Raw genomic sequence first — 26,429 nt, forward strand, 5'->3', positions numbered from 1 at the left:
AAGAATAACTGAGAAGTTATAAAAGTGGGGGTAGAGAGTAAGGGAGCAGCAGCAATCCAAAGTGATCTGTACTCGTGGATGTGAAGCAGAACAGTTATCCTTTAAGAAAATCAGAATGAATACTGAGAACAGAGAATATGTAGAAAGTGGCAAGAAAGCTACTCTTACAGAAAATGTAGCAAGGGTGAACCAGTTGCCCAAGGAAGGCTCAGACTAGTAAGAGAATATGACTCATTGTTTGTGAGGAATACAAAGAAGTCACTGAGAACACTTACATTTGGAAATTCTTTACAAAATTTTATTTAAGATTTCATGCCCTTATAAAAGGTACATCACATGAAGATAGTAAAAAAGACACTTTTTAAAATGAGAGACTTAACACCTACTCGTCTATTTTACCTCATAATCCTTTCCTATCCTAACAGGAAAAATTTTTTTTCCTTCTTTCTTTTGTTCCTTCTGCTCTGAAAGGGCAAATGTTATGAGAGATATCTTAACAGAATGTGCCATTTCCTTGCCAGGAAAGCAATAGCTTCCTGCTGGTTGGATAAAGACAGACATTGGCATTCCTTGTTCCTAGAACCAAAAACGTCACTAAACTCTGAACTTAAATGCAACCTTTCTATTACTTGCATTATCTCTCCCTGAGTTTCTCTCTTATTCACACACTGTACTTTAAAACAATCTTAAATTTTAAGTACTCAAGAACTGCTTAAGAATTATTCAAGGATCTAAAGTTAATTTATTAATTAAACTTAGCAATTGTTTTCTATAAAAGAATCTCAAAGTCAATAAAAATTATACAGATGAGGCCTCAATAGAAAGAAGGGGGTAAATTTTGGGGTAAATACATTTTATAACCCATGTCTCAGAGTAAGATCAAGCCTACAAAATACTTAGGATGTTAAGAATGCAATTTACACAGTAAAAATGATTTGATTTGTTTTCAGTATGAAAGTATTTTTAATTTCCTTACTGCAGGTACAATGGCATCCAAGTCATCAATTTCTGTAACAGAAAAACAATAATAAAACAGTAGCTTCATCCAGTGTTAGGCTCAGATGAAATGATAATCTCTGTGCAAAGGCAAACCTCAAACACAAAGGCAACATCACTAGTGCTTTCAAGCACATGAAATTCTTCTCTAAAAGTGTATCACTGATTCACAGGACATTTGTTTGTAAAAGCTACCTACAAAAGCATCTTCTGACTCTGATATTAATCTCATTAGCAGTGTGCTCTTAACAACAGTTCCTACTCACCATATTTATGACATTATGTTACTGCCTCTTTAACTAATATATGGGTGAGCTTACATGGTGAAATCCCTAGGAGAGGCCCTTTCTCTTTCCTGGGCCTCCATCTAAAGACTTAGGGATCTCTTCTGTCGGAACACAGATGATACATGAAAGGAAAAGAACAAGAGCAAATCCACAGCTGAGAATTACACTGTAGTAAGTAAGGTACAAAGATCAAGTTATTCCACGATCTGCATTCTAAAATCACACCTGTTTTCTCCCTAGGAAAGAAATCTGCCTTATAAATAAACCTCACAGAGAAGAACCTTGGTTGATAGGAGAATTTTCTCAACTAATCACACCACTTACATGAGGAAAAAAGGAAGTCCTTCGCCATACCTGATATTCAGTAATCCACTCTGTAGTTCTAGATGCATAATATGACATCTGTTGTTGTTGTTGTTGTTTGTTGTTTAGTTGCTAAGTTGTATCTGACTCTGCGACCCCATGGACTGTAGCCCTCCAGGCTCCTCTGTCCATGGGACTTCCCAGGCAAGAATACTGGAGTGGGTTGCCATTTCCTTCTCCAGGGGATCTTCCCAACCCAGGGATCGAACCCCCATCTCCAGCACTGACAGGTGGATTCTTTATCACTAAGCCACCTCGCATCTAGTAATAATAAAAATAGTCATGTTTGCCAAAACTGATGTAACTTCTGAAATGTTAATATTTATTCCAGAATTTCAACTGTGACCGAACAGCACATGAACACTGTATATTAAAGCAAATGATCTCACATGAACCATGCTGAGTATTATATTTGAGAGGAAGTATCTATACAAGGATTATGAAATTAGTGTTACTAGCACACCTAGTAAAATGTTTTTTAATGACAAGAAACTCACTGTTAATCGCTACCTCAAAGCAAGTAAAATCATATTGCAGGAAACAAAGCTCTTTGAGATACAAGGCAATAAATACATTTCTATATTTTCAAATCTCAAGTTAAACTTTCAAATTATGTCTTCCCTTGCCATGATCTTTTCAAAGGTATGAGCATGAATAAAGTACACTCACTGTCTCCGTTGCTTCCAGTCTACATAAAATTGGCCACAAAAATGTATGTTCAACTAAGCTATATACTCCAGTCAGATATGCCTTTCATTTACTCATCTTCTTACCAAATTTTAACTTACTCATTCCTTTATCTTCTACCAAACCTTATCTCCTCTTCTAATTTAATTTCCTATGTCAAAGAGTCATTCTTTAAAAAACAAAAAAAAAAACTTTCAATTTCAAATGAGCTACACAGAAAAAAAATTCATTAATCATAATGAATTAATGAAGTAAATAAATCACTGTAACCTTTTTAAAAATAAAAAGTGATTTTGTTTTGTTGGGTTTTGGAGAATCTTAGTTCCCCTACCGAGGATGAACCTACACTCTCAACAGTGAACACACATAGTCCTAGCCACTGGACCATCAGGAATTCCCTAAAAAGTGTTCTTAATGGTAAGATTAATGATTTTTATAGCCATAATAAATCACACTTAAAGTAAGTGATGTGGGTTTTTATTTTGCCTATGATTCCTAAGCTAATTACATTTTTTTCCCCTTAAAGCCCTCAATCTGACCAAGAGTGAGAATGTGTCTCTTCCCTTCCACAAACTTATAAACTTATCTCCTTTCTACAGATGTTTATATTATTTCTCATCATCTGAGGAAATTAAATTTTAAAAAAAGAGTAGGTAGGAACTATCTTTTTTAAAAAAAGAAAAGAAAAGGAGGAGGAGGAAGAAGAAAAATTAAAAAGACACCTATCAAGGTCATAAATTCTACAGACATTTCTCATTATCCAATGACAGTCAGGCTTAGAGTGGGCCTAGCCAGAATAACATCATTTCTCATTTTAAGGTCCTAATACAAAGGCAGCCCCCAGCTCCTTAAAGAATATGTGTTTCTCTGTTGTTTTGTAGATTAACCCCAATCAACTTTAACTGCAAGTTAGAAGTTTGTTTTCAGAACTATTAGTGGTTTCCAGACACTTTCTACCACTCTAGGTAAAAACACTAATACAGTGACTAAGGAAAACTCTTTCCTCAAACCCAATGACATCCTGAGACTCAAAATCCACCTCTGACAAAAATCTTACCTAAGATTTTGAGTAGATCATTAGTAAATGCCTGAAATGCTGGGAAAAATTCCTCATGTTCTTCCAATTTGCGGATAATGCTTTAAAAAAAAAAAGCACAATTTATACTAAATTTCTGACTTAGGATTCTTACATTTGATTGGACATAGAACATTTCAAAACAGAAAGAAACTGTCCTGCTAATTTAAATACAAATTTAATGATTATTTACTGCAATCTTTCCTTCTCTTTGTTCATCTAGTAATACTTTTCTAAAACAAAACAAAAAAATCTACTAGCAGTATAATCATCTGTTCTAAGGTTAAATCTATCTAACATTTCTAATATGGGAACTTTCCATTTAGCTTAAGGAGTCTTTAAGAGACCATGTTTTCTAAAAATAATTGACTTTCATATCCTGTATTCTATTAAACATTAAGAATAAGTATCAGTAATCTGTAAAACTGGGAAGGAGAAAAATACCAATAGTGAGACATACGTTCCTCTTAAAATCATCAAGTATCAGAAACCTCAAGTGTCAGATTAGGTTAGGGTTCCTCTTGGAAAACTTGCAGAACGTATGGAACATATACTTCCCTTATGATGTGGTATAAAATCTGAGGGAGGAGGGAGGAAGAGTACAGCTACAACGTTTGACATTAAAAAAAAATTAGATTTTATGTTGGAGATGCCTAGCTTTAAAAAAGAAATCCCTACCACTACAATATTGTAAAGTAATTAGCCTCCAACTAATAAAAGTAAATGGAAAAAATAAAAATAAAAAAGAAATCCTTATTATCTTATCAAATAATGCACATACTCTTAGTGATTATTCAGTGATCTATGGTAATCTGCTAAAAATTGGACTTATTTATATATTCTGAATTAACATGAAGTTGCTGACAAAGTTTGACTTTCTCCAATTATAATTTCCCTTGGGAAAAAGATTATAGCAAAAATGCTGGAGTCCTGATCCACCCTATGTAGACCTACAGACCCCAGAATCTACTTTTATCTTGAAAATATTTGATATTCTCTCCATTCCTAAGGTGTGAGATTATTTTTAAAAATGCTATTCCAAACAGGAAAGGTAAATAACTTACGGAGTTTGAAAATCTTTAATTTTACCACTCCAAACATTCTGGACAATACTTTGCAACCTTTTTAAAATAAATACCTTTGAAGGTCTTCAGGTCCTAATACCTGCATAATCTTTTCATTCACATCTTCATTAATCAGCCTACACAATTTTCCAACTGTGCTTACCAGCACACACAATGAGGATGAACTATCTGCAAAAGAGAAATAAAAGGACAGAATATTTTAAGGGAATTTTAAAAATCATTAAATCAAATGCTATGTTTCTATTACCCTAAATTTTTTACCTACTTTTTGTTGATTTATTAATGGGGCCTCCCTGGTGGCTCAGACAGTAAAGAATCAGCCTGCAATGCAGGAGACCCAGGTTCAATCCCTGAATCGGGAAGATCCCCTCGAGAAGGGAATGGCTACCCACTCCAGTATTCTTGCCTGGAGAATTCCATGGACAGAGGAGCCTGGTGGGTTACAGTCCATGGGATCGCAGAGAGTCAGACTTTAATAATCACTATTAAGTGGGGGGCCAAAAATGAAAATGGGTCATTACCTAGTTCTAAGAGCTCTTGGAGGTTTCTCACAGCATTGTTCAATTCTCCAAGCCTAGTATAAACTTCATTCATTCGAGGATAGACCCCAGTTAAAGAAGGAACATCAAATAATTTTTGGAAGTGAGAAACAATAGCTCGCAAAATGTGGAAGTCTGGCATATTGCTGTCCTGCCCAAAAGAGAGGAAGAAAAAGTTTACATCTTAAAATTATGCCAAATCTTTAATAAAAACTTTAAAAAGAGAAAGAGTTATAGTAGAATATCTGTATCCATATCATTAATTTCACATTAAAATGTGAATATCTATATAAGTACTGGGTAGTATTACCTTTGCCTTATTTTCAACTTCTTCCAACATGGTATCTACTATAAACAACAGATCTTCAACTCTGACACCTTCATTTTCATCCTGCTTCTTTAAATTATGCCAAGGCACCAGTTCTGCAGACAGTATTTTCAAGGACTTATATAAATCCTTCATAACAAAAGAAATAATATGCCATTATGGATTTTTTAAGTTTTCATAATCACATTAATAAAATATAATTATCCAAGCAGATGTAATACATATATTAACCATCATCAGTATTTTTTTTTAAATACCATTACCTGTTTAAAAGAGTCTGTTTAATTCATTTTCTTCAGGCCTTACAGAAAACATTATACATATACTGATTATCTGGAATCTGGATGTTTAAAGTAATTGTATGTTATTTATTAGTAACATATGCTATTATTTAAGTAATTATTTTGAATTATTGATGAATAAAAAATAAGTTTGTCCTTTCTATTTTGCCCTTGATTTTTTAAGTAACAGATTTATTATTGAGATGTAATTCACATACCATAAAATTCATCCTCTTTAAGTGTGTAATTCAGTAGTCTCATTTACAGAAATGTGCAATCATCACAATTATCTTAATTCTAGAACATTTTCATCATGCCAAAAAGAAACCCTTATTCCCCATTCTTTCTCACTCCCAGGCTTTGGGTAACTACTAATCTATTTTCTTTTTCTATGGATTTGCCTATACTGAGCATTTCATTTCATTTCATTAAAAAACAGAATCATACAATATGACTTTTTGTGACAGGTTTTTTCATTTAGGATATTTTCAAGATTCATCCATGTATGTAGCTCCAAGAAAAAATTTAATTCGAAAAGATGCCTAAAAAGTAATTCTACTTAATTTTCATGACAGCCTACTTGTTTTCCCGGCCTAAATATGTTGTCCTAATCTGTATAAAACTGTGCACAAGGAGCTGGGATCCTGGAAGTTTAGAAGTCTAAGACTGGTCAATCAATAAACAAATATTTACTGGGCATCAACTACACACATAGCACAGTGCTTGGTGCTTGGCCCTTTAAAACTATGTCATGCAAAAGAAATGTAGTATGTGTCACAGTAATATTATCTAGTAACCATGTTAAAAAAGTAAAAAGAAATAGGTGACAGTTTTAATATATTTAACCCAATATATCCAAAACAGTATCAACAGATCATCTATTTAAATTATCTTTTAATCATCTCCATACTATTTCTACTAAATCTGGTGTGTAATTTTATACTTGCAGCACATTTCAATTGCGACTATCATATTTCAAGTGATCAAAATCTACATGTGGCTGAGTGGTTACTGTATTAGACAGTGCAACTCTAGAATACAGAAGGAAACACAGGAAGTTCTTAATTTTCTCAACTTCTTATTTTAGTCCTCCACTTATTTAACACTCACTAATTATTTCAAATCCTGAAAGATGATGCTGTGAAAGTGCTGCACTAAACATGCCAGCAAATTTGGAAAACTCAGCAGTGGCCACAGGACTGGAAAAGGTCAGTTTTCATTCCAATCCCAAAGAAAGGCAATGCCAAAGAATGCTAAAACTACCGCACAATTGCACTCATCTCACACGCTAGTAAAGTAATGCTCAAAATTCTCAAAGCCAGGCTTCAGCAATACATGAACTGTGAACTTCCAGATGTTTAAGTTGGTTTTAGAAAAGGCAGAGGAACCAGAGATCAAATTGCCAACATCCACTGGACCATCGAAAAAGCAAGAGAGTTCCAGAAAAACATCTGTTTCTGCTTTACTGACTATGTATGCCAAAGCCTTTGACTGTGTGGATCACAGTAAACTGTGGAAAATTCTGAAAGAGATGGGCATACCAGACCACTGACCTGCCTCTTGAGAAACCTGTATGCAGGTCAGGAAGCAACAGTTAGAACTGGACGTGGAACAACAGACTGGTTCCAAATAGGAAAAGGAGTACGTCAAGGCGGTATATTGTCACCCTGCTTATTTAACTTATATGCAGAGTACATCATGAGAAACGCTGGGCTGGAAGAAGCACAAGCTGGAATCAGGATTGCTGGAAGAAATATCAATAACCTCAGATATGCAGATGACACCACCCTTATGGCAGAAAGTGAAGAAGAACTAAAAAGCCTCTTGATGAAAGTGACAAACAGGAAAGTGAAAAAGTTGGCTTAAAGCTCAACATTCAGAAAACTAAGATCATGGCATCTGGTCCCATCACTTTGTGGCAAATAGATGGGGAAACAGTGGAAACAGTGTCAGACGTTATTTTTTTGGTCTCCAAAATCACTGCAGATGGTGATTGCAGCCATAAAATTAAAACACGCCTACTCCTTGGAAGGAAAGTTATGACCAACCTAGATAGCATATCAAAAAGCAGAGACATTTTTACTTTGCCAATAAAGGTCCATCTAATCAAGGCTATGGTTTTTCCAGTGTTCACGTATGGATGTGAGAGTTGGACTGTGAAGAAAGCTGAGCGCCAAAGAATTGACGCTTTTGAACTGTGGTGTTGGAGAAGAGTCTTGAGAGTTCCTTGGACTGCAAGGAGATCCAACCAGTCCATCCTAAAGGAGATCAGTCCTGGGTGTTCATTGGAAGGACTGATGCTGAAGCTGAAACTCCAATACTTTGGCCACCTCATGCGAAGAGTTGACTCATTTGAAAAGACCCTGATGCTGGGAGGGATTGGGGGCAGGAGGAGAAGGGGACGACAGAGGATGAGATGGCTGGATGGCATCACCAACTCGATGGACATGAGTTTGAGTAAACTTCAGGAGTTGGTGATGGACAGGGAGGCCTGGCGCGCTGCAATTCATGGGGTTGCAAAGAGTTGGACACGACTGAGCGACTGAACTGAACTGAACACCTAGATGCAGGAGACCTGCTTTCGATCCCTGGGTTGGGAAGATGCCCTGGAGGAAGGCATGCAACCCACTCCAGTATTCTTGTCTAGAGAATCCCCATGGACAGAGGAGCCTATTGGGCTACAGACCATGGGGTTGCAGAGTTGGACATGACTGAGTGACTAAGCACAAGCACAATTAACACCTAGACCTCACATATTAGTATTGTTAACCTTTCATTTGGTAAGACGGAGAAGGCAATGGCACCCCACTCCAGTACTCTTGCCTAGAGAATTCCAGGGACGGGGGTGCCTGGTGGGCTGCCGTCTATGGGGTCGCACAGAGTCGGGCACGACTGAAGCGACTTAGTAGCAGCAGCAGCAGCATTTGCTAAGAAGGAGGAAGAGTATGACATTTTGATAGTTTTTTAAAAATTAGCAATTCAAGGCAACACATTCAGTGTCAAATAAATGTACTAAACAACTAGTACCACCAGAATTTGTAAAAGTCTGGAAGTCACAACACAATGACACTTTCATTAACCAACATTTCATCAACAAGGTACAATTATAAAGAAAAAAACTATGGTAAAAGCATACCAAATATAAAACTTTGATTGAGAATAAAAGTATATAAAGCCCACAGACTCCAATATATTTTCAAATCATGTAAAGAGTATTCAACCACATACCTTTAAGGAAGCCAGTTGATCTGCCCACATTTCTATTATAGGAACAAGATGCTCAAATCCACAATCCTGAACAAGATCTCTATTAAAATGTTGGGCTGTTCCTTTGCTCTGTTTATATATTATTACTGGAGCTCTTGGATTATGAATAACTGAATTGATGCTACTCAATACCTTTAAAAAAAGATGGCATTTTTAGTTGAAAAGTTTATCACAGTCCTATCAGAGTGATCTATGTTAGAGTGCTTGTGTATCAATGCAACATCATTTTCTGAGTTAGAGATTCACTGGACAGGATTCACCAAGGCAAGTGTCTTTCAAAGGGCTGTACAGAATGAGTGAAAAATGCTCTTTTCTTCTTCCCCATAGAAAGCTACAGGTCTCCCGAGAATTTGATTTCTGATGTTTATTTACAAGTAGTTGTTGTTTGGCTTAGAACATACATTTCAATGTTTTGATTCTATTACATTTAAACTCTACTTTGAATACCATTTTAATGGAAAAAATAATTCCCCTTCATTAAATTACTAATGAGCACAGGAATATAGTCTTTATTCTCCCTCTCCCTCACACCAGAAATTAAGAAGGGCAGCAGAACAGGGAGAGCAGGGAGCTGATCTCCAGAAGATCACAGCACAACCCCATTCCATGAGGGTGATGGTGAACCAAGGAGAATTACATATATGGCTAGCAGTGTGTATCTATACCTTGCAGATTGTTTGCAAAAATTACTGCAATTTTTCTCTTTCTTTGTGCTCTCACCTTTGCAATATGACACTGCAGGTTCTCCCATCAAGAAATAGAGTCTATTTTCTACTCCGTGAATCTATGGCAATCTTGGGCCTTGCTCTGGTAGACAGAAAAGGAAATAAAGGCGTACCAGTTTGGCGTCCAAGACTCAAGGGGCCTTGATTATTTCTGCTCTCTCCTATTGAGTTCTTCTGCCCTGTGGAAGTGAAGTTGCTCAGTCGTGTGTGACTCTTTGCGACCCCATAGACTGTAGCCTAACAGGTTCCTCCATCCGTGGAATTTTCCAGGCAAGAGTACTGGAGTGGGTTGCCATTTCCACCTCCAGGGGGTCTTCCTGACCTGGGGATCGAACCCAGGTCTCCCGCATTGCAGGCAGACACCTTACCCTCTGAGCTACCAGGGAAGCCCCTTGGACAGAGGAGCATGGCAGGCTACAGTCCATGGGGTAGCAAAGAGTTGGACACTACTGAGCGACTAAGATGATGATGATGCCCTGTGGAAGAGCCCAGGCTAAATGGTGAATGATAAAAGACACATGGCCCAGTCAACCCAATCACCCTGATATCCATTCAACTCCAGAGCCACCTAGCTGACTTGTACCTGATAGCAGGTGCATGAAGGAGCCCAGCTGAGAACTGCTCAGCTGTTCAAACACAGTAATACTAAAAGGGTTGTTATTTTAAGTCATTAAGTTTTAGGAGGGTTGTTTACACAGCAAAAATAAAGTGATAAAGACAAAGATAGACTAGAATAAGGAGAAGCAGCAGCAACAAGAGAAGTTTGCCTTTTTACTTTATGGTAGGTAAGAATATACCCTGTGACCAAGGACACTGGAAGACAGTCAAGCTTTGCTTTCAATGGAAAAAAAAAAAGTACATGTAGCTGGAGGCCTTTAAGGGAGTGTCAGCTGAACAAGAGAAGGAGAGGCATTCATAAGAGGTTAATTGGAAAAAATGACACACACACACACATTCTATGATAAGAGAAAAACAGGCAGTATTTGGTCATCAGCCACACAAAGGGCACCAGTGCTAGATTACATCAGCACCAGTCAAGAAAGATTCTACTCTTTTGCTTTCTATTCTCACTCAACATCCACCCTCACTGCCAATGTGGAAGAAGCCAGATACAGCAGAGGACTAGGAGAGAAGGGGACCAATGAAATAATGAAACAGATCACAATCCCTTGCCACACTGCTTATTTGGAGAAGTACAGGGCAGGCACAAAATAAAGTAAGCATTAAGCAGAAGCTTTGAACTGGATGAGAGATTGAAATTTTGATGGAGATTTAAATAACTTTTTCTCCCAATTTTTCATCAGGAAAATTTTGATGAAATTTCCTTAAATGAAAATAAAGAGACTATGAACAATAAATACTATTTATATAGTCAGGGTTCACCAGAAACAGAATGAACAGGATGTGTACTCATGTGTGCATATGTACATGTATTTGTTAATTATAAAGAACTGATTCACTCTATTATAGGAGTGACAAATCCTGAGATCTACAGTTAGCAATGCTGGAGACCCAGAAGAGCCCATGATACAGTTCCAGTCTGGATTCCCACAGGCTTGAGGCCCAGGAAGAGCCAATGTTTCAGTTCAACATTTGAAGGCAGGAAAAAAGAAAAGTTGATGTCCCAGCTCAAAAGCAGTCAGGCAGGCAGAAAGTTCCCTCTTCCTTAGCCTTTTTGTTCTACTCAGGCCTTCAAATGATTTGATGAGACTCACCCACTGTAGAGAAGGCAATCTACTTTGCCCCAGTCTACCATTGCAAATGATAATTTCACCCAGAAACACCCTATAGACACACCTAGGACAGTATCTGACCAGATTATCTGGGTACCCTCTAGCCTATTCAAGTTGACACATAAAATTAACCATCACAAGTTCACCCCTTGTCAACTTGACACCCATACACTTTGCTTTAGGCACTCAGTCATGTCCAACTCTTTTGAGACTCCATAGACTGTAGCCCACCAGGCTCCTGTGTTCATGGAATTCTCCAGGCAAGAATACTGCAGTGGGTAGCCATTCCCTTCTCCAGGGTATCTTCCCAACCCAGGGATTGAACCCGGTCTCCCACATCACTGGCAGATTCTTTTACCATCTGAGCCACAGGTTTGTCTTGAAGTGAAGTGAAACTTGCTCAGTTGTGTCCAACTCTTGGCGACTGTATAGTCCACGGAATTCTCCAGGCCAGAATACTGGAGTGGGTAGCCTTTCCCCTCTCTAGGGGATCTTCCCAAACCAGAGATTGAACCCAGGTCTCCCACATTGCAGGCAGATTCTTTACCAGCAGCTGAGCCACAAAGGAAGCTCAAGAATACTTGAGTAGGTTTGCCTATCCCTTCTCCAGTGGATCTTCCCGACCCAGGAATCAAACCAGGGTCTCCTGCATTGCAGGAGAATCCTTTACCAGCTGAGCTATCAGGTTTGCCTTAAAACATACTTAATCTCCAAATACACACAATAACAAATGAGATCATGGATTACCTAACATGATATAACCATGCTGTATACAATCAAAAATGCACTAAAACCCCTTTGTCAGAAAAGGAGGTGAAGTCCTAAAGTGATGATTACTCTTCTCCTTGATGCGTTTTCTAAACCCAGCTTGTACATCTGGAAGTTGTCGGTTCACGTACTGCTGAAGGCTAGCTTGAAGGATTTTGAGCATAACTTGATTAGCATGGGAAGCGAGTGCAACTGTCTGGTGGTTTGAACATTCTTTAGTACTGCCCTTCTGGTAACCAGGATGAAGACTGACCTTTTCTAGTCCTGTGGCCACTGCTAAGTTTTCCGAATTTGTTGACATTTTGAGTGCAACACTTTAAAAGCATCACCGTTTAGGATTTTAAATAGCTCTGCTGGAATGCCATCACCTCCACTAGCTTTACTGGCAGCAGTGCTTTCTAAGGTCCACTTGACTTCACACTCCAGGATGTCTGGCACTGACTGAGTGACCACACCATCGTGGTTATCTGGGTCATAAAGATCTTTTTCGTAAAGTTCTTCTGTGTATTCTTGCCATTGCTTTTGCTTCTATTAGGTCTTTATTGTTTCTATCCTTTATTGTGCCCATCCATCCATGAAATCTTCCTGCGATATCTCCAATTTTCTTGAAGAGATCTCTAGTCTTTCCCCTTCTGTCGTTTTCTTCTATTTCTCTGCATTGTTCATCGATATCCTGATAACTTGATATCCTATAATTTAAAAACAATGATATAGGACTTCCCTGGTGGTGCAGTGGTTAAGAATCCACCTGCCAATGCAGGGGACACAGGTTCAATTCCTGGTCCAGGAAGATTCCACATGCCACGGGGAAACCAAGTCCACATGCCACAACTACTGAGCCTGTGCTCTAGAACCTGCGTGGTACAACCCCTGAAGCCCTAGCACCTAGAGTCTGTGCTCCACAACAAGAGAAGCCACCGCAATGAGAAGCCCATTTATCACAACTAGAGAGTAGCCCCCACTCACTGCAACTAGAGAAAGCCCAGGTGCATCAACAAAGACACAGCACAGTCAACAGTCAAAAATAAATAAATAAATATGTAACCATTAAAAAAACCTATGATATAAAATTCAGTTCAGTTCAGTCCCTTAGTCGTGTCTGACTCTTTGCCACCCCATGGACTGCAGCAAGCACGTCAGGCTTCCCTGTCCATCACCAACTCCCAGAGTTTACTCAAACTCATGTTCATCAAGTCGGTGATGCCATTCAACCATCTTATCCTCTATTGTCCCCTTCTCCTCCTGCCTTCAATCTTTGCCAGCATCAGGGTCTCTTCAAACGAGTCAGTTCTTCACATCAGGTGGCCAAAGTATTGGAGTTTCAGCTTCAGCATCAGTCCTTCCAATGAATATTCAGGACTGATTGCCTTTAGGATGGACTGGTTGGGTCTCCTTGCACTTTATGGGACTTTCAAGAGTCTTCTCCAGCACCACAGTTCAAAAGCATCAATTCTTCGGCACTCAGCTTTCTTTATAGTCCAACTCTCACATCCATACATGACTACTAGAAAAACCATACCTTTGACTAGCTGGATATTTGTTGGCAAAGTAATGTTTCTGCTTTTTAATATGCTGTCTAGATTGGTCAAAGCTTTTCTTCCAAGGAACACGTGTCTTAATTTCAAGGCTGCAGTCACTATCTGCAGTGATTTTGGAGCCCAAGAAAATAAAGGCTGTCACTGTTTCCCCATGACGTGATGGGACCGGATACTACAATCTTAGTTTTTTGAATGTTGAGCTTTAAGCCAACTTTTTCACTCTCCTCTTTCAACTTTCATCAAGAGGCTCTTTAGTTCTTCTTCGCTTTCTGCCATGAGTGTGGTGTCATCTGCATATCTGAGGTTATTGATATCTCTCCCGGCAATCTTGATTCCAGCTTGTGCTTCATCCAGCCCAGCATTTCACATGATGTACGCTGCATATAAGTTAAATAAGCAGGGTGACAATATACCGCCTTGACGTACTCCTTTCCCAATGTGCAACTAGTCTGTTGTTCCATGTCCAGTTCTAACTGTTGCTTCTTGACCTGCATACAGGTTTCTCAGGAGGCAGGTCAAGTGGTCTACTATTCCCATCTCTTTAAGAATTTTTCAATTTGTTACGATCCACACAGTCAATAGGCTTTGGCATAGTCAATAAAACAGAAATAGATGTTTTTCTGGAACTCTGTTGCTTTTTTGATGATCCAGCGGATGTTGGCAATTTGATCTCTGGTTCCTCTGCCTTTTCTAAAACCAGTTTGAACATCTGGAATTTCATGGTTCACATATTGCTGAAGCCTGTCTTGGAGAATTTTAAGCATTACTTTGCTAGCATGTGAGATGAGTTCAATTGTGCGGTAATTTGAGTATTCTTTGGCATTGCTTTTCTTTGGGATTGGAATGAAAACTGACCTTTTCCAGTTCTGTGGCCACTGCTGAGTTTCCCAAATTTGCTGGATACTCAAATATGACATAAAATCATTATGCAAGAGAATAAGAGCAAGAAAAAAAAAAAAAAAAAACACTTGCCATGTGTGTATTTACAAATATATGCACAGAAAAACATAAATATATATATACACACATAAATATATGAACATATACATAACAGAAGAAGGAAGAAATACACATGACAAGTACAAACCTCATTTCTGTTGTCATCATATGGTCACAGCTGGTATTTATCACTACTTTCTTCCATTACCTATTATTTATTACATCTGCCTTCAACAAGCACCTCAGATGCTCCTGGTTCTTTACTTGCTGGTGTAATTCAAATCTTCATTTCTGAAAGGTCTGGACCAGGCTGTTGGGAGTTTTCCATTGACCTTTATCACAAGGCACGGCAACACTAAATGATGCCCTAAGGGATCTCTTGTATTCTAGACACTCTTCCTTTCCTTCCTTGTGTGCAGTAGTACACTGCTCATCGTTCTGCCCAGTGGGAGGATTTCTCTTCACTACTTTCCTTCAGGGATGCCCCAGATAGAAGCTATAGTGCTGCAGCTGTGTACTTTAATGTGGTGCCTACATATTACACAAAGCCATCTGTAAACCAGGCCTAAGTCTCCTCTTCTTGTGTTGATTGATCATAAGGAACTCCCCTTGAAGCCATAGGTGCAGGCAGGGAGAGAGAAGGTGGTGCAGCAAGAATGGGAAACCATGGGCATTTGGGCCACTTCTTCATGTAATTTATTGTGCCTTTAGGGTCTGCTCAGGCCCCATTTCATATGCATCACTTTCATTCAATGATGGAGTGCTGCTGTGCTCATCCAACTTTATGGCTGGTGGGTCAAATAACAACCAGTTCATGATGGGCAATTCAGGTTACATGGTAGGTTGGTGGCCCACTGTTAAGTCTTCTGTCTCTACTCAGACCCAGTAAAAGGCCAAGAGCTATTTCTTAAGAGGAAAGTAGTTATTTGCAAAGAATGACAGGATTTTTCTCCAGAACTCTAAGGATCTGACTTGCAACTCACCTACAGGGGCCACCAGGGGCTCCAAGCAGCATCCCTGTCTGCCAGGACAGTCTAAGCCCCCATGGACCTCCAGGGTCCTATGGCCCAAATGGCCGAGCAGCCTGCACAGCAGCCTGGACCGATGCAGAGCCTTCTCTTGTTCTGAGCCACACTCAAAACTAGCACCTTTTCAGATCACTCAGTAAATGCGGCAGGAGGAACACATCACAGGAGGAATATGCTACCTCCAAAATGCAAAGAGACCCACTGGGTGCTGTGCCACATTTTTGGTTGTTAGAGGGGCCCAAGGAACAACTTATCCTTTACCTTACACACGATATTTTGACATGCCCACACCACTTGAGTCCTAGAAGTTTCACTACGGTAGAAGGTCCCTGCATTTTTGTTAAGATTTATTTCCCATCCTTTAACATGCAAATACCAATAATTGCTACTTCTTGCTCAGTAGGTCTAATCAGCATACTATCATCAATATAATGGGCCAGTGTAATATCTTATAGAAGGGAAAAGTGATCAAGATCCCTGTGAACTAAATTGTAACATAGGGGCTGATACACCCTGAGGTATATAACATGGAGAGCAGATATACCCCTGAGGTATGACAGTGAAGGTATATTACTAGCTTTGACAGTTTAAGCAAACCACTTGTGGTGGTCCTTATTAACAGGTATAGAGAAAAGAGATTTTCTCCTCTCATTCATAAGTATTCTCAGACGAATCCAGAATAATGTTTGACCAAATATGTGGACACCCTGTGGCTCAGTCACAAATACCCATATAAACTGAGATTCAATAACTGTTAACATTTTACCGTATTTTCTCAGCTTGGTGTTCTGTGATTACCTAGATGGGTGGGGTGGCGGTGGGGGGTGGTAGGAGCGAGGTCCAAGAGGGAAGGGATGCATGTATATATATAGCTGATTCCTTTCATTGTACAGCAGAAACCAATGCAACATTGTGAAACAATTATACTACAAAAAAAACCCCACAGTTTTCACAAAGGTGCCTGGACATAATATCAACACAGAGATGTACAAAGAACCAGCAACAATCAATTAAAAAATATAATGGAAAAAGGGCCCCAATTAATAATAGCAATAAAAGTTATAAGATAACTAGATAACCTAGGAAACAGAACAAAATATATGCAAGAGCCAAACTTAAAAAGATATAAAGCTTTATTAAAAGGTACAAAGAAAGACCCAAATAAAATTAGAGACATATTTCTGAGTGAGATGATTCAAAACTGTAAATGTGGTATTTTTCCAAATATTAATCTAAAAAGTTAATTCAATCTCAGCTGTCTCAGTGGGATCTGTTTTTGAGTTGACATTGTTCATATAGAACAAATGTGCTAAAAATATATACAAGAAAAAAATTTAAAAGAATACCCCAGAAGGTATCAGAGCTGACTATAAAACTACAGAAATTTGTATAGAAATGAGACACTACAGAGTCTAGAAATAAATCTATGCATCTAAGGGAATATGGTAGAGGATAAACATTTCAATTTCAATAAAGCAGAGAAAGAATGGTCTAGAAGAAACTGCAAACTCAAATGCCTACAGAAGCCAAGAAAGAGCACAGACAAGTGAAGCAAGGATGGCACGGTACTGGGCTGACTGAGGAGCACACGGCCATGCATGACAGGGACCAGGCCTAATCCTGCACTGGGAACCACCATGCAGGAATTTGTGGCCAGATCCTTTGACTTTTTAAGAGAAACTAGAAATAAGGACTTATATAAAATCTCTTAATTAAAAAAATTAGTAATTAATTCAAAGTTTAAAAAAAACCTGTAAGGGCCCAATAAAATATGAATGCAGGCCCAGTTCAGTCAGTAAACTACCAGGCTTAACCGCTCATTTGCTCAATAATAGATGGTCTATATATCAAGTAAGGTTAGATCACTATATCATACCACAAAGAAAATTAAGTTTCAGGTGGACAAAACATACAAATTTTTCAAAAGTATAATAACGACCTTAAGAAGTAGATTTACTTATATAATAACAGTATCAACAACAGCAAAAACAAAAAGAGAGAAAAGGAAACAAGAGAAATGGCTTAGCACGGAGAGTAAAGAAAAGGATTATGGTATCTATTAAAATCTTGTCAGGTTTTTACTGCCCTACTTTGAACTAGGCCAAAGTCTCTTTTCAAGGGACAATTCTAAGTCAAGGTACCAACTTCTAGCAATTAGGTATGTCATGGCAAGACAAGACACACTAAGCACATGCAAATAAAGGATACAAGTTTTCCTTACTGATAATTTATTATACTGTGATTCTTAACCAAGGTTCACTGAAAACACCAGTCTTTTTGTCAGCAATACCTGGAAGTATCTCTGGTCAATCAGAGCCTGTTGCTGGTTATCTTTGCTGGGCTCATCTTTTCCCTCTTTGTCCTCAGCCTTTTTTTGACTGATAATATTCTGTAATCTAAGGGGGGAAAAAAATTAAGATAATACATATGCTTTACTAAACAGTGGATTAAGATGACAAAATGAGCCAATGATCCAGCTACCCTCCCGTTAACTCTGTCATTTTACATATGTGTATGTGCATGCATACACATGCATATAATCATATATACATTTTTAATTTAAGCCATATTGTCACTAGAAAGTGAGAAGACCCTTTCAGTAGACACAATATAGAAGGAATCCCTGAAAACAAAAGGAATTAGACTGATGATGAAAAGTTATAACCATTCCCCAACACTTACAAAGAACAGAATAGGAAAGAACTACAATAAAGAATGAAAACAACTTCCAAGGTGCTCCAAGGTTGATGTTGTAAGGGCATCAATAAACAGTGGGTAGGGCAAACAGTATGGGCACTGCAACAGCAAGAACTAGAGAGCTTGGTCCTTCCTTCTTCATAGTCCACTGGTGCCAAAGAGAAGACAACAGTGAAACCTGCTAATCAAGAGGGCATGAAAACTCAAGAGACCACTGTCCCAGGTGGCTAAGAACTCTAAGGGAGAGTCTCTGTCCAAAAGCTAAAAACATATGAGTGTATCCACTTAGAGATATCCAAATAGCTCTACAAGTCAAGTGTAGTAGACATTTCTCCCCCACCACCTGCCTTAGAAAAAAGTCTCTTATTAAACCCACTTCAAATTAAACATCTTAAATCTGAGTATGCCTATCAGTTTCCTGTGGAACCGTGACCCATTAAACTGATTCCATGACTCACTCATTAATAAGCCTGACTTGCTGTTCGTAAAATATTTTCCTACTAAAAAACAATAGCTTTCCCATTGTTTTTTGCTTTGTGAACTAAATCTAATCTCCATATGTTAGCATTTGAACTTCGTGCTGTCAGTCCTAATCCAATATTCCTCCTGACTTCTTTCTTAACGTCATCTCTTATTACCACACTATAATTATCTCCTCCACTCACATGTATTCCCCTTGATATTCACTCAACTATTTTTCTGTGCTCTCTGGAGGACATATGTCCAAAAAAAAATAAACAGAATTAACTCTAGATAAAAAGTCAACCTCTTTCCTCTAGTAGACACAAAGACCTCCCAATCTATTTTTCACTTATTTTGTTGTTCAGTTGCTCAGCTGTGTCTGATTCTTTGTGACCCCATGAACTGCAGCATGCCACACTTCCCTGTCCTTCACAGGCTCCTGGAGTTTGCTCATACTCGTGTCCACTGAATCAGTGATGCCATCCTACCATCTCATCTTCTGCCGTCCCCTTCTCCTCCTGCTTCAATCTTTGGCAGCATTAGGGTCTTTTCTAATGAGTCGGCTCTTCATGTCAGGTGGCCAAAGTATTGGAGCTTCAGCATCAGTCCTTCCAATAAATATTCAGGACTGATTTCCTTTTAAGATTGACTGGTTTGATCTCCTTGCAGTCCAAGGGACTCTCAAGAGTCTCCTCCAGCACCACAGTTCAAAAGCATCAATTTTTTGGCGTTTAGCCTTCTTTAGGGTCCAACTCTCACATCCATACATGACTATTGAAAAAAGCATAGCTTTGACTAGATAGACCTTTGACAGCAAAGTGATGTCTCTGCTTTTTAATACACTGTCTAGGATTGTCATAGCTTTTCTTCCAAGGAGCAAGCGTCTTAATTTCATGGTTGAAGTCACCGTTGGCAGTGATTTTGGAGCCCAAGAAAATAAAATCTGTCACTGTTTCCATTTCTCCCCCATCTATTTGCCATGAAGTGATGGGACCGGATGCCATGATCTTCATGTTTTTAATGCTGGGTTTTAAGCCAGCTTTTTCACTCTCCTCTGTCACCTTCATCAAGAGGCTCTTAAGTTCTTCTTCACTTTTTGCCATTAGGGTAGTGTCATCTGCATACCTGAGGTTATTGATATTTCTCCTGGCAATCCTGATTCCAGCTTTAGCTTCATCCAGTCCAGCATTTCACATGATGTACTCTGCATATAAGTTATATAAGCAGAGTGACAATATATAGCCCTGACATATTCCTTTCCCAATTTGGAACCACTCTGTTCCATGTCCAGTTCTAACTGTTGTTTCTTGACCTGCCTATAGGTTTCTCCAGAGGCAGGTAAGGTATATTCCTCTCTCTTTAAGAATTTTCCACTGTTCGTTGTGATCCGCACAAAGGCTTTGGTGTAGTGAATAAAGCAGAAGTAGATGTTTTTCTGGAACTCTCCTGCTTTTTCAATGATCCAACGGATGTTGGCAATTTGATCTCTAGTTCCTCTGTCTTATCTAAATCCAGCTTGTACATCTGGCAGTTCTCAGTTCATATACTGTTGAAGCCCAGTTTGAAGGATTTTGAGTATTACCTTGCTAGCATGTGAAATGAGCACAGCTGTGTGGTAGTTTGAACATTCTTTGGCATTGCCCTTCTTTAGGATTGGAATGAAAACTGACCTTTTCCAGTCCTGTGGTCACTGCTGAGTTTCCAAATTTGCCGGCACACTGAGTGCAGCACTTTAACAGCATCATCTTTTAAGATTTGAAATAACTCAGCTGGAATTCCATCCCCTCCACTTCCTTTGTTCGTAGTAATGCTTCCTAAGGCCCACTTGACTTCACACTCCAAGATGTTTGGCTGTAGGTGAGTAGTCACACCACCGTGGTTATCCAGATCATTAAGATCTTTTTTGTATAGTTTCCATTTGACTTCTCATCTATTTACCATATTAATATACTTGACAGTTTTGCCTAAAAGCAGTGCCAAAAGCATATTGTCTAGAAAACAAAAGTAACACAGAAAAGCCAACAGCGCTCTAAGAGGACTACAAGTAAACAGACATATCTGAATTTACATATTAACCTTGCATTCAGGTGAAAAAGTTTAACTTCTCAACAAACTGTTTACAAGTGTGATTAACATTATACTATGGATATACAACATTTTAGTTGCCAGGACAGTAACCTAAACGTGTCATTGAATGTACTAGCTACAGTCACTCTGGGAAATGAAATGTGATTCAATTAACTAGGTAAATTAAGAGATACCCTTAATTTAATAACAATGACAACATATCTGGGAGCCTGGTGGTGATAATAATTAGTATTTATTGAGAACCTTCTCTCTGAAGGTACTCTTCGAAACACTTCACATGTATTAATGTATTTAATCCCACTGTTTTTCTATATTTACAGAAGTTAAGGATTAGTAAAATCTAGGAACTTATGGGAAACTGACCTTTGGTTCAGCTAGTCTCACAGTAAATATTTGCCATTGCGTAATACTTCTGAAAACCTTTGAATTCGGCAAAATCACACATGTGAAAACAATAGCGGTCAGGAGAAAAGTGTTAGAAATCAGAGTATTTAAAAACTAATGCAACTATGTAACTAGACAACTAACAAAAAATAATAATTGGTGCCTCGAGATAAGTTAAACAGCTCAAGTATGTCTTGAGGTTGTCTCCAATATTACAAAATCCATAGCCAACAGAACAGAAATGTTGGCTTGAGGATGCCATGACTACAAAGATGGAAGTTGAGCTCCTGGCCAAAGAAGCCAAGGTTAAAACAGGTGGGGAAAGAAGTACAACTTGCCTTCAGCCTCCAGTCTGTCTAATGCTGGGGTTCAGGGAGGGAGCCTTGGGTACAGGTTCTCATTTTAAATTGTCTTAAAACAGAGCTGAAAGGGCAGGTGCCTACATACTAGCAAAGCTTTCCCCTTTCCAAAATCTATACTATTCTCCTTTTACCATGGGGGGAAAAAAATCACATGAAAACAATGCAACTACTATGTTAATCTAATCATTCTTTTACTTTCCAATTGCATTTGACTTAGTTGGTGTTTTAGGAACCTGTGTTTGACCAGACTATGCTGCACTTAGAAATATTCCAGGATTGTTTTGTAGTCTCCAAAGTGGTGAGCAGAACCTGAAGGCCATAAAAATCCCCTAAAATGGCTAAGGAATTCTTCACATACTTAGCAGATACTCATTCCGCATAGCCAGCAGCAATAGATATGTTTCTCTGTGGAGTCTGGGAAATCCAGAAAACTGTCCTTCCAACTTAAAAACACTGCTATCTCCTGTTTTCGATAGCCATCCCCCTAAGTTTCCATGTGCAGACACTTTATAGCTTTTAACTGTGACTGCTGAAGCCTTTTCAGAATCTCATGGTGACCCCCATTCTGGAATCCTATTTGGGAGATGGATGGGGAGCCCTAACTGAAACACCTTTTCACTCTGACTCAGGTATGTTTCCACATCATGCCCTCTCCCTAGCCTATGAGGCCACAGGAGTCATCTATGCACCATGTCACTGACTGACACTTGCTGGGTGCCATTTCATGGGGGAAAAATGGAACACTGAGAAACCAGCTCTTTTCTCTTTGGCCTCTTGTTTATATTATTGAAGTAAGTGAATAAAGCCTTGATGATTAATTTGCTTGGCTTATTCTAACTGACCACCTCAACTTCTGCCAGCTCAACACGTAGGTGGTAAGATTCTGATTTTATTTCCTTCTAACAAAATATAAATACCACTGAAAAAATTAAATAGAATTAGTGTAGTACCTTTGGCTATCTTGCAATGGCAGATCCATTTGATTACTTCCTAGCAACAGAACTTCATAACCAACTTGCTTATAATATTAGCTCAAACAAGCTTTCACACGTTAAATTAATATCATTTGATATTGAAGATCGAGTAGTTGAAAAGTAAATACAGATCTAAAGAAAAAATTTAATTTTCTCTGGTTATAAAACGGAAAGAGACTTTCCCCTCCTTTTCTTGTAGCATTTCCTTTAGAAAACCTGTAGTTGTAAATCCTTTCTAAGTTTGTAGATTCTGTTAAAATTTAAATAAGCCTCCTGCTTAAAATGAGCAGTGTCTTGGGAGCCTTAGAACCATCTCTTTGAAATAAGGACATCAAGGAAGAGGGTGCCTTGTCTCCTTTTCCCTATTGAAGCTTAGCCTAGGATCCTGGCTCTAAGTTGTAACTTCCCCCTTGTCACAAGATATAATTAAAGGGTGAGATTTCCTTCTGTCTTTGCAATCTCTATAGCATACTGCGTTTAATGCACATCGCAGTCTGGCTCAATATTTATTCCAACTGTTATATAAAACTGTTTCTTTTTTTTCCCTACACATGTAGAGAATATTCACTGGGTTGACAGATTTTTATTTCTAATTATTTCCTTAACATCAGTAGTTCTTTGAAAAAAATTCTACCTCTGCCCCTGCAAAAAATAAAAATTTGAAGTTTTACATTAAAAAAGTTTTTTTTTCCCCATTGGGTTTTTGTTTGGTTTTAATTATTATTAGTGTGAGCTTGAGAGTTCAAATGCTTAGGTGTCGGTCTGATTTCTTTCCAAGTTCTTCCACATGCCACCTGTGCAGTATGGGCAAGTTATCTAACATTCTTAATTCTGTTTCACATCTAGATACTATAGAAGTTTAAATTCCAAATATAAATTTCTAAAAACACAAATCATTTCTTCAAAATTCAACGAAAAATATAGCTAGGATTGGTTCTAAATCACAATTTTAAAGTCTAATAATGAAAAGTCACTCTAAAAATCACAGCACAAATCAACAAAACAAACAACAGCACAAACAACAAAAAATATATATACAGTAAATTCTCATTATTCATGGCAGTTATATGCAATAAAGTTACTGTATACACTGAATTAGTGAGGACTGAACCACTGCTCCTAGGGGAAATATAGGATCAGGTTCTTGCATGCCTCTCTGGTCACATTTTCCTCAACTGATGAATATATAACCTTGTTTTATGTGTGTTAATGTTTAAAGACATCTTTTTTAATATTGTTGCTTCATTAACATTGGACTCATAGCTAACAGCACCATAACTTATGTCTAAATGAAGTTTCTCTAACACATATATATTCTCTGTAAGGTACATCACAGCCTTCTTATGAACAGAACACTAGATTGTACTTCAACACCATGCTTGGGACCATCTTGGAAAAATCACCAATAAAAAGCAAAGAATGGAAAACTACAAGTGGCATGTGACAACAGAAACAACTGTTTACATCATGAAAGCGGAAATGCGGGGAGAGTATCACCTTGTTGAATAACTGAAAATGTGTATACTGGGCATGTCCATGAATAACTGTGCAAGTGTCACCACTACTTATTTGAGAATTAAAATGAAATTATGCATGAGACAAGTGCTCCGGCCTGGTGCACTGGGAAGACCCAGAGGAATCGGGTGGAGAGGGAGGTGGGAGCGGGGATCGGGATGGGGAATACGTGTAAATCCATGGCTGATTCATATCAATGTATGACAAAACCCACTGAAATGTTGTGAAGTAATTAGCCCCCAACTAATAAAAAAAATAAATAAATAAATAAAATAAAAAAGAAATTATAGCAGGTAGGCAAATTCACAAATATGCAATCTGCAAACAATGAGGAATGACTAAGTATCTCTATGAATATATGTGTAAGCATTTATGTGTGTATGTATGTTCACTGATACACTTACACTGAAGTCAATAAAAGTCCATTGAAGGGGATCAAGACATGCCACTCCAAAATATGCCATTTTAAGGGAGCTCCTGGTGGCCTAGTGGATTCCAGGCTTTCACTGCCTTGCCCCAGATTCAATCCCTGGTCAGGGAACTGAGACCCCACAAGCAACATGGTGTGGCCAAAACAAAAACAAAAGGTGTCATTTTGACATAAGAAATGTTTTAAACAGAAGGAATTTGAGAATTGATACGTACAGGAAGAACTCTCTGACCTCCCCCCTTTTCCCTGAAGCAGACCAGGAGATCCTCATGTGAGGGTACCCTCAAGGAGGATAACAAGTTGCCCTCCTTGTACCCCAGGACAAATAAGCATCTTTGTCTCTGAAGAAGGGAAATCCAAACTTTCCCCAGTTCATTACCCTCAGCTTATACCCTTTTGTACTATTACATTTTCCAACTTTCCACTCACTCTTCATCAAACCTAGTATTAAAATGCTCAGGCTTAACTGTTTCTTCAAGTCTTCATTTCTTCTCAGGTCAGGTAAAACTTACATTAAATAAATTTATACTTTTTTCATGTTAATCTGTGTCAGTTTAATTTTCAGGCCCAGCCAGAGACCCTAAGAAGGTTGTGAAGTTTTCCTCCTCTACACTTTCTCCTCTGACTTTTTGTCCACCTTACATATAAGAGGAATATATGCTCTCAGCTGCTCCTTAACCAATTTTCCTATCTCAGTTAATGTTCCAACAAGTACTTCATTATTCAGGACTAAAAGTCAGTCCTGATTAAGTTTATCTTTTTGAGTCTTAATCTTTTCCCCCTCAACTGCCTATACCCCTAATCCATCATCAATCCATCACCAAGTCTGATCACCAAGTTCTACCTCCAATATTCCAAACACTTCTTACCACCTCCACTCCTGCCACCTTTGACCATGTCACCACCACCTCTTGTCCAAACTTGTACAATAGCAACCCTCACACTATTTTACCTTTGGTACTTACACTATATGGGCTCCCCTGGTGGCTCAGATGGTAAAGAATCTGCCTGCAATACAGGAGACCTAGGTTCAATCCCTGGGTCAGGAAGATCCCCTGGAGAAGGGAATAGCTACCCATTCTAGCATTCTTGCCTGGAAAATCCCCATAGACAAAGGAGCCTGGTGGGCTACAGTCCATGGGGTCACAAAGAGTTGGCCACAACTGAGCAACTAACACATTTTCACCTATACTATATCAAAATTGTCTTATGTTTTTTCATTGCCCTTTACATAAGCTTCATGAGAACAGGAACCTTTCTCTTTGGTTTATCACTGTAATTTCAGTATCTAGAATGCCAAACAGATAGGAAGAGGTGCTGCTGCTGCTGCTGCTAACTCGCTTCAGTCGTGTCCGACTCTGTGCGACCCATTAGACGGCAGCCCACCAGGCTCCCCCGTCCCTGGGATTCTCCAGGCAAGAACATTGGAGTGGGTTGCCATTTCCTTCTCCAATGCATGAAAGTGAAAACTGAAAGGGAAGTCGCTCAGTCATGTCCGACTCCTAGCGACCCCATGGACCGTAGCCTACCAGGCTCCTCCGTCCATGGGATTTTCCAGGCAAGAGTGCTGGAGTGGGGTGCCATTGCCTTCTCCAAAAAAGAGGTACTATAAGTACCTAAAATGTTAAGCAATAGTAGGAAGGGAAAAAGTATTAATTGAATGAATGAATGCAACCTTTCTGAACCTTCCATTTCTCTTTTATTTTTTAGTTTTCCTTCCCTACTATCTTAACTCAATATGTAATTCCTGGATGGCCAGAATACTTGCCTTTCACTGTGGCATGTGTTACCATAAAGAAAAAGGAAATGCAGCTGTCTTTGAAAATTGAATCAACATAGGCTAATATAACTGATTTAATACATCTAATGCATATATTA

General features: G+C 38.6%; 2 protein-coding genes across 9 annotated transcripts in view; one reads left to right on the top strand and one right to left on the bottom strand.

The window, feature by feature from the left end:
- The window catches only part of ESYT3 (extended synaptotagmin 3), an 88,135-nt gene extending 62,555 nt beyond the window's left edge, over positions 1-25,580 (top strand). Inside the window, exon 23 of the mRNA XM_061167687.1 lies at positions 23,932-25,580. Coding sequence (XP_061023670.1) covers positions 23,932-23,953 — 22 coding nt within the window. The 3' untranslated portion in view covers positions 23,954-25,580. The remainder of the gene's footprint in view (positions 1-23,931) is intronic.
- The window catches only part of CEP70 (centrosomal protein 70), a 77,414-nt gene continuing 51,261 nt past the window's right edge, over positions 277-26,429 (bottom strand). For 7 of the 8 annotated variants that reach the window (XM_061167695.1, XM_061167688.1, XM_061167693.1 and 4 more), the window contains 7 exons: positions 17,930-18,035; positions 8,870-9,040; positions 5,343-5,489; positions 5,015-5,183; positions 4,547-4,661; positions 3,391-3,470; positions 277-1,008 (listed from right to left, as the gene is read on the bottom strand). In XM_061167695.1, the coding sequence (XP_061023678.1) occupies positions 947-1,008; positions 3,391-3,470; positions 4,547-4,661; positions 5,015-5,183; positions 5,343-5,489; positions 8,870-9,040; positions 17,930-18,035 (850 nt within the window). In that variant the 3' untranslated portion in view covers positions 277-946. The remainder of the gene's footprint in view (positions 1,009-3,390; positions 3,471-4,546; positions 4,662-5,014; positions 5,184-5,342; positions 5,490-8,869; positions 9,041-17,929; positions 18,036-26,429) is intronic. The other variant, XM_061167696.1, reaches the window with a different exon arrangement.

The sequence above is a fragment of the Dama dama genome, chromosome 19 (genome assembly GCF_033118175.1).
Source record: "Dama dama isolate Ldn47 chromosome 19, ASM3311817v1, whole genome shotgun sequence".
Lineage (NCBI taxonomy): Eukaryota > Metazoa > Chordata > Mammalia > Artiodactyla > Cervidae > Dama > Dama dama.